Source organism: Zophobas morio, unplaced genomic scaffold, assembly GCF_036711695.1.
Source record: "Zophobas morio isolate AGI-343-1 ecotype UQ-CSIRO unplaced genomic scaffold, CSIRO_AGI_Zmor_V1 ptg000033l, whole genome shotgun sequence".
NCBI classification, from domain to species: domain Eukaryota; kingdom Metazoa; phylum Arthropoda; class Insecta; order Coleoptera; family Tenebrionidae; genus Zophobas; species Zophobas morio.
In genome coordinates, this window is record NW_026972138.1 from 2196346 (window position 1) to 2211807 (window position 15462).

At 29.6% G+C, this 15462-nt stretch overlaps 1 protein-coding gene across 1 annotated transcript in view; it reads left to right on the forward strand.

Moving 5' to 3' along the window:
• LOC135139770 (tyrosine kinase receptor Cad96Ca) overlaps nt 1-15462 on the forward strand; it is a 60231-nt gene that overhangs the window by 26229 nt on the left and 18540 nt on the right. Inside the window, exons 2-6 of the mRNA XM_064070104.1 lie at nt 3519-3760; nt 3822-4370; nt 4421-4546; nt 4778-4913; nt 10566-10900. Of these exons, the coding sequence (XP_063926174.1) occupies nt 3519-3760; nt 3822-4370; nt 4421-4546; nt 4778-4913; nt 10566-10900 (1388 nt within the window). The remainder of the gene's footprint in view (nt 1-3518; nt 3761-3821; nt 4371-4420; nt 4547-4777; nt 4914-10565; nt 10901-15462) is intronic.

The following is a 15462-nucleotide window of genomic DNA, read 5'->3' on the forward strand; positions in this document are numbered from 1 at the left end:
CCAAAAATTGAAAAATCCAAAATTGAAAAATTTCACATTGAAAAATTGAACAATTGTGGAAATAAAGAAAATAAAAAACCAAAACCAAACTGAAAATTTAAAAAGAAAAAATCCAAGAGTTGCATATTATAAAATTAAAGAAACAAAGAATTATAAAATAATAAATCAAAAATTGAAAAATTACATATTGTAAAGAAGAAAAATAATTAATCATAACACTGAAAATCCTAAAAATTGAAAAATAAAGACAATAAAAAAACGAAACGAAAAAGCAAATCGAAAAATTGAGCAAATGAAAAATTGAAAAAATCAAAAATTTTGGAAACGAAAAATCGAAAACCCGTGAAATTGCAAATCCAAAAATTGAAAAATCTAAGGATTGAAACATCCTAAAGTCGGAAAATCGAAAAACTAAAAGATTTTAAAGCGAAAAATCGTAGAGTTGCACATTGTAAAATTGAATACACAAAAGCATGAAAAATTGAAAAAAATAAATAAATTATAAAATAATAAATAAGAAAATGAAAACCCAGAACGAGAAACTGCAATCCGAAAAATTGAAAAATGAAAATTCGAAAAACTATAATTGAAAAATTCTAAAATCATGAAATTGAAAATGCGAGAATGTTTCAAAAGTACTATTATTACGTATTCGTACATATCTAAAATTAAAACTAGAAACAAAAAATTGAAGACACGAAAAACTGAAAAATCGAAAATCTGAAGAAACGAAAAAGTGCAAAATCCAAAAATTGCAAATTGAAGAACTAAAAAAATGAAACACTGAAAAACCAAATGTCGAAAAACTCAATAATCCAAAAAAATTAAATAATCGAAAAGTTGGAAAAAGGAAAATACGAATCGAAAAGAAAAATCGACAAACTGAAAAACCAAAAACCAAAAATTCTAAAATCGAAATCAAAATCGTCAAAATTGAAAATCGAAAAACTGTAGAGATCGAAAAATTGAAAAATTGAAAAAGCAAAAAATTGTGAAAATGAAAAATCCAAAAATTGCAAATTCTACGAGTTGCATATCGAAAACTGCAGAAACAAAAATCATAAAAAATTAAAAAAAATGAAATTGGGAAAACAAAAAATTATAAAATAATAAATAAAAAAATGAAAAACTGAAATAAGAAATTGCAACTGGAAAATTTTGACGAATGATAAATTGAAGAATCGAAAAACTGAAAATTGAAAATTTCAAAAATTGAACACGAATAAATGGAAAAAATAACTGCAATAATTGAAAAGTGGAAAAGTTCTAAAGTCATAAATGTGAAAAGGGAAGAAATTTTAAAAATTATTATTACATATTTAAAATTAAAACTAAAAATGAAAACTTGAAGAAACAAAAAATTAAAAAATCTAGGAGTGAAAAATTGTGAAACGAAAAGTCTAAAATTGAAAAAATGAAAAATTAAAAATCCAAAAAATGAAAAATTTCACATTGAAAAACGAAACATTATAAAAACAAACATTGAAAATCCGAAAAATTTAAAAAATAAACAATAAAAAACAGAAACGAAAAATTCAAACCGAAAAATTGAAGAAATAAAAAATTGAAAATTCGTGAAAATGCAAATCCAAAAATTGCAAAATGTAAAAATCGGAACATCCAGAAAAAGCCTGAAAAATTTTGAAAATGAAAAATCGAAGAGTTGCATATCGAAAACTTTGAGGAATGGAAAATTGAAGAATCGAAAAGTTGTATAATTAAAATTCGAAAAATTGAAAAAAAGATTATTTGCAATATTTGAAAAATGGACAAATTGTAAAGTAATGAAATTGAAAAAGTGGAAATTTTAAAAATTATTATTACATAATTATTTAAAATTAAAACTAGAAACGGGAAATTGAAGAAATGAAAAATTAATAAATATAAAATTTGAAAAATCGAAAATGTGAAAAATAAAGAAAATAAAAATCGGAAGGAAAAATTGCAAATCGAAAAACTGAAAACATGAAATCTAGTGAAACTGGAAATCGAAAAATTGCAAAATCTAAAAATTAAAACATCCAAGAGCTGGAAAATCGAAAAATTGAAAAATTCGAAATTTGGAAGATTAAAAAACTAAAAAATCAAGAAACTGAAAAATCTAAAATAGAAAAAACGAAAAATTAATAAACGCAAACATTGAACAATTTCACATTGGAAAAGAGAAAGATGATAAAATCAGAACATTGAAAATACGAAAAATTAAAAAAAAGACAATAAAAAACCGAAACGAAAAATGCAAACCGAAAAATTGAAAAATCGAAAATTGTGAAAATAAAAAATTGAAAACTCGTGAAATTGCAAATAAAAAATTGCAAAAGTCGGAAAATCGAAAAACTCAAAAATTTTTAGAATGAAAAATCGAAGAGTTGCATATACAATAATTGAAGAAACAAAAAGCATGAAAAATTGAAAACCGAAACGAGTAATTGCAAACCGAGAACTTTGACGAATTATAAATTATAGAATCGAAAAATTGAAAATTTGAAATTCCAAAATTGAAAAATTGATTAAATGAAAAATTTTTACTGCAGTAGTGGAAAAATTAGAAAATGTAAAATTTCAAAAATTAAAAAATTGAAATTTTTAAAAATGAAAATCGAAGTGTTGCATATTGTAAAATTGAAAAAACAAAAAACTGAAAAATTAGAATTTTGAAAAACTGAAAAACTGAAAAATCTAAAATTGAAAGAATGGAAAATTAATAAATTCAAAAATTGAGAAATCTCACATTGAAAAAAAGAAAACTGAAAATACGAAAAATTGAAATAAAGAAAATATAAAATCGAAACAAAGAACTGCAAATCGAAAAATTGAGGAAATGAAAAATTGAAAAATCGAAAATTTGTGGAAATGAAAAATTGAAAACGCGTGAAATTGCAAATCAAAAATTTGCAAAATCTAAAAATTGAAACATCCAAAAGTTGGAAAATCGAAAAATCTAAAAATTTAAAAATGAAAAATCGAAGAGTTACATATTGTAAAATTAATAAAACAAAGAATTATAAAATAATAAATAATAAAAATAAAAAACCGAAACGAAAAATTCCAAATCGAAAACTTTGAGGAATGGAAAATTGATGAATCGAAAAGTCGAATAGATAAAAAAAAAGAATTGTGATAATCGAAAAATGGAAAAATTCTAAAATCACACAATTGAAAAAGTTAGAACTATTAAAAATTATTATTATTACATATTTAAAATAAAACCAGAAGCAAAAAATTGAAGAAATGCGAAATTAAAAAATATAAAACTCGAAAAAATTTGAAATCTCATGGAACTGCAAATCAAAAAAATGCAAAATCTAAAAATTAAAACATCGAAAATTTGGAAAATTAAAAAACTGAAATTTTTAAAAATAAAAAAATTAAAGAAATAAAAAATACGTAAATGACAACATAAATCTCTTTTTCGGAGTAGGTCATACAGAACGGATAGCTGACAAAACAATAATAATAATAACTATATTTACTTTTAAAATACTTGTAGCAAACTAGTGACCATTTTATTATTTCAGTAAACGGTCAAGTTTATCCTCCACCTATCGTACGAACAGAACAAAGATGGCAAATTTTCGAATCCGACCCTGTGGGAACAAAAGTCAACCAAGCCCACGCCACGGGAAATCCTGGAAGGACCCTAACATACGGCATCGAGCCTCTAATGTCTGAGGGGGACGAAAAACCGCCTAAGAAGCTACCATTTCGAATAGATTCCAGGACAGGAGCGATTTATCTGAACGAATCTGTCCAAGGACGGGTAAATAAACATACTTTGACACTTCTACTTTTTTTCACGTTTTGCCTATTACGTTTTTTAGGGAGGCGAACACCTCCGCCTTTACGTGACAGTATCAGAAGGCGACCTCCCCACAAAGTTCGAAGTGGCCGCCTACATCCTCAAAGCCTCCACCGCGGACTCTCCCCCCGAAAACAACAAAAATCGCTTCAAAATCCCCGGCTTCCCCCCGCGCCCGGAGTACGAGCAAAGACCGCCGCTCGTCCCCAACAACCCGCCGCCCCAGATCAGGAACTACCCGCCCCCGGAGCCCCTCTTCCACCCCAAACCCAGCACGTCCACGTATCTGCGGCCCGTCAAACTCGAGCCCAAGGAGGTGAAGAACGACATAAACGAAGACGAAACGAGGGAACAAGAGACGACAACCGTGAAAAACGCGACGGACGTTCCCTCGACACAAAACTACGACGAAAACAAGTTCGATCAAGCGGTTAAATCTCCGCCCGATATCGCGGTCACGGTGGTGCCGATTATCTCCGTTTGTGCGGTGTTTTTGATGGTGGGCGTCATCGCCGTGGTGTTCAGAAAGAAGATTCACTTGGGGAAACCCAAAGGCTCCAAAGACGATATCGTGAGTGTTTGGCTTTGTGAATTATGCATTAAACATGTGTGAATTTACAGAGAAAACCTTCGTCTGGAGGAATCGTTCTGCATGAGGAGCCTGCTATTGGAATGCAACAATGGAGAGGACCCATTGCCTTCAACAATCGCTACGAGCTGTGGGAAAGAGAGGTTAATCGTTCACAGGTGGGTATTTATTATACGGTCTTTTTTATGTAAATTTGGGAATTAATAGTGATTATGCGGGATTATCTGAAATTAAAGTGAAAAGGTAATTTCGTTAGCGCTTGTTTGGTGGCGGAGTTACGACTTGATTTGCATTTCGGTGAAATGTTGGCGAAATAACGATGTTCGTTTTCGGGCGGGTTGGGAGAGATCGATTGATAAAAGCTATAAAGATCGTCGAATTTATTTCAGGCGAGTCATCAGATTTCGGCTCCGATTAAGGACGTGGACAGGTGGGAGTTTCCTCGTCATCGGCTCAAGTTTTTCAATATTTTGGGGGAGGGGGCGTTCGGTCAGGTGTGGAAGTGCGAAGCCATCGACATCGATGGTAAGTAGGTTTTAACGACCGAAATTAAGCTTGACGAGAATTTAATTATCTAGAGAGGGTTAAAGAACCAACTAATTTTATTTCATTTTTTTAATCTCCGAAATTTACAGCACTCCTGTACTTGTGATGCATGAATCCGTTTTGAGTTTTCACCCTAGACATTCAGGGTGATTAACAAAATTAATGAATGAAGCAATCTTTCCATTTTCCAATGTTTCGGTTTAATAATTTTTCGTTTTTCCAACTTTCATTTTTTTTATTTTTCGGTACTACAATTTTTTATTTTCCGAATTTACAGTTTCTTGATTTTTCAATTTTTCATTTGCTCAATTTTTCAAGTTCTTGATTTTTATTTTTTATTTTCCCGTTTTTATTTTCTCGATTTTATATTTTTCGTTTATTAAATTTTTCAAATTTTCAACCTTTAATTTTTCAATGATGTAATGGATTTTCCAATTTTAATTTAGTTTTTTTTTTCCAAAATTTAAAATCGAAAAATTTTAGAATCATAAAGTTGAAAATCTGTAACATTGAAAGATGGAAAAATTAAATAACTAAAATTTAAAATCCAATAATTGAAAAATGGAAAAATTTTACTAAAATCGTAAATTTGAAAAAGTGAAAAATTTTAAACTTTATAATAAAAATTATTAGATACATATTTAAAATGAAAACTAGAAAAATTGCAAATCAAGAATTGAAGATTGGAAAAATTAAAAAATAGAGAAATTGAAAAATATAAAATTAAAAAAAGTAATATTAAAAAATCTGAAACTGAAAAATTTCACACTAAAAAAAATGAAAAATGAAGAACCAAATTTGTAAATCGAAAAATTGAAGAAAGGAAAAATTGAAAAATTGAAAATGGAAAAATTGCTAATCGAAAAATTGAAAATCCAAAAACTGAAAAAGCCAAAGACTGGAATATCCGAAAATAGAAAAATTTCACATTGAAAAAAAGAAAAATTTAAAGTATTTTTAAAAATGAAGAAAATAAAAAACCGAAGCGAGAAACTCCAAATCGAAAATTTGAAGAATTGAAAAACGAAAAATTAAAAATCAAAAAATTGAAAAAGAAAAAATTGCTAATCGAAAAATTGGAAAATCCAAAAACTGAAAAAAGCAAAAATTGAAAAATCCAAAAACTGAAAAAAGCAAAAATTGAAAAATCCAAAAATTGAAAAATTGATCAATTGTGGAAATAAAGAAAATATAAAACCGAAACCAGAAATTGCAAACTGAAAATTTAAAGAAATTAAATATTGAACAATCGAAAAATTAAAAACTGAAAATCAAAAAATTGATTTTTTTTTAAATTGGATATAATTATTCTTTATTGTTTAAAATGAAAAATACTAAAATTGCAAGTCAAAAACTGAAGAAACAAAAAATTAAAAAATCAAGAAACTGAAAAATTTATAATTGAAAAAACGAAAAATTGGAAAATCCAAAAATTGAAAATGCCGAAGATAGAAAAATTCAAAAATTTGAAAAATTTCACATAGAAAAAAGGAAAATTATAACATGAGATTATTGAAAAATGGAAAAATTATAGAAATAAAGAAAATAAAATACTGAAATGAGAAACTGCAAATCGAAAATTTGAAGGAATGAAAAACGAAAAATTAAAAATCAAAAAATTGAAAAAGAAAAAATTGCTAATCGAAAAATTGGAAAATCCAAAAACTGAAAAACCAAAAATTGAAAAATCCAAAAATTGAAAAATCTCACATTGAAAAATTGAACAATTGTGGAAATAAAGAAAATAAAAAACCGAAACCAAACTGAAAATTTAAAGAAATTAAATATTGAACAATCGAAAAATTAAAAACTGAAAATCAAAAAATTGATTTTTTTTTAATATTAAATATAATTATTCTTTAATGTTTAAAATGAAAAATAGTAAAATTGCAAGTCAAAAACTGAAGAAACAAAAAATTAAAAACTCAAGAAACTGAAAAATTTATAATTGAAAAAACGAAAAATTGGAAAATCCAAAAACTGAAAATGCCGAAGATTGAAAAATTAAAAAATTTGAAAAATTTCACATTGAAAAAAGAAAAATTAAAAAATGAGATTATTGAAAAATTGAAAAATTATAAAAATAAAGAAAATAAAAAACCGAAACGAAAATTTGAAGGAATGAAAAATTGAAGAATTGAAAAATTAAAAATTAAAACTCAAAAAATTAAAATATTTTTTAAAATTATAATTATTTTTATATATTTAAAATGGAAATAGAAAAATTCTAATTCAAAAACTGAAGAAACGAAAAATTAAAAAATTTCAGATTGCAAAATCGAAAAATTGTTAATTGAAAAATTGAAAAATTTTACATTGAAAAAAAGAAAAAAAATAAAATGTTGAAATATTGAAAAATTGTGAAAATAAAAAAAAAATAAAGAAAATAAAGAACCGAAACTAGAAAGTGGTAGCTGAAAATTTGAAGAAATGAAATGTTGAAGAATTGAAAAATTAAAAAATTAAAAATTGAAACTCAAAAAATTGAAAAATCAAGAAACTAGGAAATCAAAAATTAAGAGAACGAAAAATTTTGAAGACCTGAAATATTGAAGAATCGTAAATTTAAAAATTAAAACTCAAAAAATTGATTTTTTTTTAATTGTAATCCTTATGTGTGTAATCCTAATATGTATATTTAAAATAAAAAAAAATGAAATATTGCAAGTCAAAAACTGAAGGAACTTAAAAATTTAAAATTGAAAAAACGAAAAATTAAAAAATCTCAAATTGAAAAATCGAAAAATTGAAAATGGAAACATTGTTAATCGAAAAATTCGTAAATTCAAAAACTGAAAAAGCCAAAGATTGAAAAACCGAAAAATTGGAAAAACAAAGAAAATAAGAAACCGAAACGATAATTTGTAAATCGAAATTTTGACGAAATAAAAAATTGGAAAAGCGAACAATTGTAAATGGAAAAATTGGAAAAACGAAAGAGTGAAAAACCCAAAGATTGAAATATCCAAATGTAGAAAAATTTCACATTGAACAAAGAAAAATTAAAAAAATAAAAAACCGAAACGAGACATTCCAAATCGAAAATTTGTTTGAAGAATCGAAAAATGAAAAAATAGAAATTAAAAATTGAAAATTTTAAAAAATTATATTTATAAATTGAAAACGCAAAAATTGCTAATCGAAAAATTGGAAAATCGAAAAACTGAAACTAGAAATTACAAATTGAAAATTTGAAGAAATTAAATATTGAACAATCGAAAAATTAAAGATTGAAAATAAAAAATTTTGAAAAATTTTTAAAATTAGACATTCTAACTTTTTAAAATGAAAAATAGTAAAATTGCAAGTCAAAACTGAAGGAACGAAAAATTAAAAAATCAAGAAACTGAAAAATCTAAAATTGAAAACACGAAAAATTGGAAAATTCAAAAACTGAAAAAGCCAAAGGTTGAAAAATCCAAAAATTTTCAAAATTTCACTTTGAAAGTAGAAAAACTATAAAATGAGAACATTGAAACAACGAGAAACTGAAGAAATGAAAAGTTGAAGAATTGAAAAATTAAAAATTAAAATATTTTTTAAAATTATAATTATGTTTATATATTTAAAATGAAAATAGAAAAGTTGCAATTCAAAAACTGTAGAAACGAAAAATTAAAAAAATCAAGAAATTTAAAATCTAAAATTGAAAAACGGAAAAATTAAAAAATCTCAGATTGAAAAATCGAAAAATTGTTAATCGAAAAATTGAAAAATCCAAAAACTGAAAAAGTCATAGATTGAAAAATCCAAAAATTGAAAAATTTCACATTGAAAAAAAGAAAAATTAGAAAATTAGAACATTGAAACATTGAAAAATTGTGAAATTAAAGAAAATAAAGAACCGAAACTAGAAATTGCTAACTAAAAATTTGAAGAAATGAAATGTAGAAGAATTGAAAAATTAAAAATTGAACCTCAAAAAATTGAAAACTTTAAAATCACAGTTAACTATTATTACATATTTAAAAAGAAAAATAATAAAATTGTAAGTTGAAAAGTTAAGAAACTGAAAAATCTAAAATTCAAAAATGAGAAATTAAAAAATCTAAAATTGAAAACAGAAAAATTTTTAATCGAGAAATTTAAGAACTGAAAAAGCCAAGGTTCGAAAAATCCAAAAATTGAAAAACAGTAACAATAAAAAAATAAAAAACCGAAATGAAAAATTGAATAATCGAAAAATTAAAAATCAACATTGAAAAAAAATTATACTTAAATATAATTATTATCTTTATATATTTGAATTGAAAAATAGAAAAATTGCAAGTCAAAAACTGAAGAAAAGAAAAATTCAAAAACTCAAGAAACTAGGAAATCTGAAATTAGAAGAACGAAAAATTTTGAAGAGATGAAAAATTGAAGAATCTAAAATTTAAAAATTAAAAATCAAAAAATTTAAATTTTTCAAAAATTATAATATTAATATCGAAAAATTGAAAACAGAAACATTGTTAATCGAAAAATTCGTAAATTCAAAAACTGAAAAGATTGAGAAACCGAAAAATTGGAAAAATAACGAAAATAAGAAACGAAACGATAATTTGCAAATCGAAATATTGACGAAATGAAAAATCGAAAATTTGAAAAACTGAAAATTGAAAATACGTGAAACTGCAAAGCGAAAAATTGCAAAATCTAAAAACTGAAACATCCAAATGTTGGAAAATCGAAAAACTGAAAAATTGTGAAGTGAAGAAACAAAAGAAAATTGAAAAATTACAAGAAGAAACGAAAAATGGAATAAATTGAAGTTGAAAAAAAAAAATTAAATCGGAACATAGAAAAATCGAAAAATTGTAAAAATAAAGAAAATAAAAAACCAAAATTCAAAATTGTAAGTCGAAATTTTGAAGAAACAAAAAAATGAAAAATTGAAGAAACTGAAAACTGGGAAAATTAAAACTGAAAAAACAAAAAAAGTAAAGAAAATAAAAATCGAAACGAAAAATTGAAAAACTGAAAGTTAAAATAATAATAATAAACAGTTCTTTATCCCTTTAGGCCAAGAGCCCATTGTGGAGCAAAAGTTATCAAAAAATAAGTTCTATAATTCGAACTTATTTTTTGATAACTACATTATACAGCCGTATAGATTCAGTTATAGATGAGTTAAGGTGATGAAAGTTGGAAAATTGATAAACTAAAAAATTTAAACTTGAATAAAAAAATTGCAAATCCAAAAACTGAAGAAACAAAAAAAGATGAAAAATTGAAGAATTGAAAAATTCAAATTAAAAAAACGGGGGTGTTATTTATGCTAATGGTTTTTGACTTTATAGGGGTGATAAGAACACAAGAATAGCAACAAATTTTTATAACTTTTGAAAGAAGTGGGATTTGTTGGACTGCGATTTATGGGCGAAAAAAGTTCTGTCGAAATAACCTTTGGCCATTTTTTTTTAATAGGAAATTTCAGAATTTCTTAATATATCTATCTATCAAGTTTTTCAGTTTATTTCCTGTATCTAGAAGCATTGTTAAAACAAGTTCAGCTTCCCTTTTTATCTCTAATTAAAAAAAAAATCCCTCGTCTCTCAGTAAACATGCTCAAAACCCACGTTTTCCGCATTCAAAGTTCGCGTAAACCCGAATCACGCAGACAACTTATCCCCGATCCTCTTATTCCAGGCAAAGAAGGAATTTCCGTCGTGGCGGTGAAGACCCTCAAGGAAAACGCGAACGAGAAAGAGAAATCAGATTTGCTGTCGGAGCTGCAAGTGATGAAAATGCTCGAACCCCATCCCAACGTCGTCCGGCTTCTGGGCTGCTGCACAGACAAAGAGCCCATATTTTTGATAATGGAGTACATAAGCAAGGGCAAATTGCAGAGCTATTTACGAAACTCGAGGGCAGAAAGGTACTACAATAACATGCACGGCCAAAGCAAATCCCTCACGTCGAGAGATCTTACGTCTTTTGTGTACCAGGTCGCCAAGGGAATGGAATTTCTGTCCGCTAATGGGGTTAGTATAAATAAACCTTTCATACATTATTATTAAGTTGCGAAAGCGGCCTGGATTTATTCAGAGTATTGTGCGGGAAAATGCAGCTAATAAAAGATGCATTTTCCTGGGGGCTGCATTATGCGGAAGTCGCGTCCTCGAAAGTGAGACGTGGACTCGTTAATTAGCTGCCAAGGGGTGATCGGGATGAAGTTTAAAAACGTGCTTGAATAAACTTCGGAAACATCGTAAGCCTCTTAGCAGTAGTCCTCGTTCAGAATTTCAGGCAAGTTGTTTAAATGTCTGAAAACTGAGTCATGATTGGTGTGTTATTTCAAAATGCTTACGAACTTGTCCGCATCTGCGTTCCCTCTACCCGGTAATGTACTGACTGTGACATTGTTTCAGACTAGAGATAATAAATTCACATACATGTTACATATATATTACATCTTAAACATAATTGCCAGTACATTTTAATAACATGATCCAGGCGATGTGAATAGGCATATTAAAAACCTAAAAATAACACCATTTAAATGTACCACTTAGGTATATGGATGGCGAAATTTAGAGCTAACAAAATTTAATTCTAGTCAATTATGTAAGTATATATTTTTGGAATCACCACGTCAAGATTTAACCCTGGATTTTTTGACAATTCTTAGACAATTTTTCAAAAATTAAACTTTCCAATATGTACAAAAAAAAAATATAGCTACAGCCCCCGAAACTATATAAAAAAATCTCGATAAGGTTTCATCTTAAAAAAAAAACAGTTAGGACCCCTGAAAAAGTTTTACATTCTTGAAAAAAGACGATTGGGACCGCTGAAAAGGTTTCACTTGTGTTTAAAAAAGACCATTGAGACCCTCGAGAAGATTTCACATTCTTCCTTCTTCATAGAAGAAAAAGAAAACACTTGGGGTCCCGAGAAAGTTTCACCTTTAAAAGAAGGCAGTTGGGACTTCTGAGAAGGTTCCATCTTCGTTTTAAAAAAGGCAGTTGGGACCCCCAAGAAAGTTCACATCCTTAAAAAAAAACAGTTGAAGACCCCAAGAAGCTTTCACTTAAAAAAAGGCAGTTGAGACCCCTGAAACGGTTTTCCAGTCTTAAAAAAGACAACTACGACCCCCAAGAGGCTTCACATTCTCAAACAAAAGCAGTTGGGACTCCCGAAGAAGGTTTCACATTAAAAAAAAACGGTTGGGACCCTGAATAAGGTTTCATATTCTTCAAAAAGACAGTTGGGACACCCGAGAAGATTTCACCTTCTTTAAAAAAAGCAGTTAGGGACTCCGAGAAGGTTTCACATTCCTAAAAATGACACTTGGAACACCTGAGAAGGTTTCACCTTCTTAAAAAAAAACAGTTGGGGACTCGAGAAAGTTTTATCTTTAAAAAAAGGCAGTTGAAACCCTAGAGAAGGTTTGAATCTTGTTTAGGAAAAGGCAGTTGGAACCCCGAAGGTTTCATCTTATTAAAAAAAGAGACTTGGGAGCTCCTGAGATGTTTTCAAATTCTTAAAAAAACCAGTTGCGGATCCCAAGAAGGTTTCACTTTTAAAAAAGGCAGTTGAGACCCCTGAGAAGGTTTTACATTTTCGAAAGAGACCCCCGAGGCTTCATTTTCTTTAAAAAACGACAGTTGGGACCCCCAAGAAGGTTTCACCTTCTTATTAAAATGCAGTTGGGGCCCCTGAGAAGGTATTTTCATATTCCTAAAAAAAACCAGTTGAAGATCACAAGAGGTTTTACTAAAAAAAATTCAGTTGGGATCTCTAAGAAGGTATTTTCATATTCCTAAAAAAAACAGTTGAAGACCCCAAGAAGATTTTACTAAAAAAAATGCAGTTGGGACCACTGAGAATGTTTTACATTCTTAAAAAAACAACTGGGACCCCCGAGAAGGTTTCACCTTCTTAAAAAAAAAAGGCAGTTGAGATCCCCGAGAAGGTCTCACATTCTTAAAACAGATTGTTGGGACCCCAGAGAAGGTTTCTCCTTTAAAAATAGCAGGTGGGACTCCGGAGGTTTTATATTCTTAAAAAAGACAGTTGGGACCTCAGAGAAGGTTTCACCGTCTTAAAAAAACACTTGGGTCCCCCGGTTTCACATTCTTTAAAAAATAGCACTTGAGGCCCCCGTAAAGATTTCACATTCTTAAAAATGACCCTTGGAAATCCTGAGGTTTCACCTTCTTAAAAAAAAAAAATTGGGGACCTGAGAAAGTTTCACCTTTAAATAAAGACAGTTGGGACCCCCAAGAAAGTTTCACATTCTTAAAAAACCAATTGAAGACCCCAAGAAGGTTTCACTTAAAAAAAAGGTAGTTGGGACCCTTGAGAAGGTTTTACATTTTTGAAAAAGACACTTGGGGTCCTCAAGGTTTCACATTCTTTAAAAAAAGGCAGTTGGGACTTCCGAGAAAGTTTCACATTGAAAAAAAAACGGTTGGAATCCTCGAGGTTTCACCTTCTTAAAAAAAAGACTTGAAGCCTTTGAGAAGTTCTCACATTCTTAAAAAACCAGTTGCGGACGCAAAGAAGGTTTCACTTTAAAAAACGGCAGTTGGGACCCTTGAGAAGGTTTTACATTTTGGAAAAGACACTTGGGGTCCCAGAGGCTTCATTTCTTTAAAAAAAAACAGTTGGGACCCCCAATGAGGTTTCACCTTTTTAATAAAATGCAGTTGGGGCCCCTGAGAAGGTATTTTCACATTCCTAAAAAAACCAGTTGAAGACCCCAAGAAGGTTTTACTAAAAAAATGCTGTTGGGGACATGTTTCACATTCTGAAAACAGACTGTTGGGAACCCAGAGAAGGTTTCTCCTTTAAAAAACAGTTGGGACCCTGGAGGATTCACATTCTTGAAAAAGGCTCTCGGGGCTCTGAGGTTTCACATTCTTAAAAAAAAGGCAGTTTGGACTCCCGAAAGGGTTTCATTTTTCTTAAAGGAGGACAGCTGGGGTCCCAGAGAGGGTTTCACATTAAAAAAAAAAACAGTTGGAAGCCTGGAGAAGATTTTACATACTTAAAGAAGACAGTTAGGACACACTCTTAAAAATGACACTTGGGACCCTTGAGAAAGTTTCACGTTCTTTAAAAAAAGGCAGTTGGGACATCTGAGAAAGTTTCACCTTCTTAAAAAAAAGACAGATGGGGCCTGCGAGAAGGCTTCTCATTCTTAAAAACCTCTGGGAACCTCTGAGAACGTTTCACTTTCTTGAAAAAAAAAACAGTTTGGGGCCCCGGGAAGGATCCATTATTAAAAAAAGAACTTCAAGGCCCCGAGATTTCAACTTCTTAAAAAAAAATTGAGATTTCCGAGAAGGTTTCACTTGCTTCTAAAAAAGACAATTAGGACCCCCGAGAAGAAAGTTTCACTTTTAAAAAAAGGTAGTTGGGACCTCTGGGAAGGTTCCAACTTTGTTTAAAAAAAGGCATCTGGGACCCCAGAGGAGATTTCGTATTCTTAAAAAGACAGTTGGGACCCCAGAGAAGGTTTCACATTGTTAAAGAAAGGCAGTTAGGGCTTCCGAGAAGGTTTCACCTTAAAAAAATACAGTTGAAACCTCTGAGAAAGTTTCCACTTTGTTTAAAAAAAGCCAGTTGGGACCCTCGAGGTTTCACCTTCTTAAAAAAATAAAGTTGGAACCCCTGAGAAGGTTTCACATTATTAAAAAACCAGTTGCGAACCTCAAGAGGGTTTCACTTTAAAAACGGGAGTTGGGACCAATGAGAAGGTTTTATATTTTTGAAAAAGACAATTGCCCCCCCCCCCACATTCTTAAACAACCAGTTGAAGAGCCCAAGAAGGTTTCACTTTAAAAATATGCAGTTGGGACCTTTGAGAAGGTTTTAGATTCTTAAAAAAGACAATTGGGACCCCAGAGAAGGTTTCACATTCTTAAAAAAAAGACAATTGGGGTTTTAAGAAGCTTTCACATTCTCGCAAAAGATACTTGGGTCCCCAGAGGTTTCACATTCTTTAAGAAATGGTCGTTGAGGCCTCCGAGAAAGTTTCACATTCTTAAAAATTACCCTTGGAACCCCTGAAGTTTCACCTTCTTAAAAAAACAGTTTGGGACCCGAGAAAGTTTCACCTTTAAAAAGAGGCAGTTGGAGCGCCTGAGAAGGTTATTTCACATTCTTAAAAACCAGTTGAAAACCCCAAGAAGGTTTTACTTTAAAAGCATGCACTTGGGTCCTCTGAGAAGGTTTCACATTCTTAAAAATAACCCTTGGAACCCCTGAGGTTTCACCTTCTTAAAAAAAAAGTTGAGAAACGGAGTAAGTTTCACCATTAATAAAACCAGTTGGAACCCCTGAGAGCGTTTCAACCTTGTTTAAAAAAGGTAGTTGGGAACTCCTAAATTTCACCTTCTTAAAAAATACAGTTGGAGCGCTTGAGAAGGTTATTTCACACTCTTAGAAAACCAGTTGAACACCTCAGGAAGAAAAAAATGTAGGTGGGGTCCCCGAGAAGATTTCACTTTCTTAAACAAGACTGTTGGAACCCGTGAGAAGGTTTCACTGTCTTAAAAAAAAAAAAACAGTTGGGACCCCTGAGAAAGTTTCAACT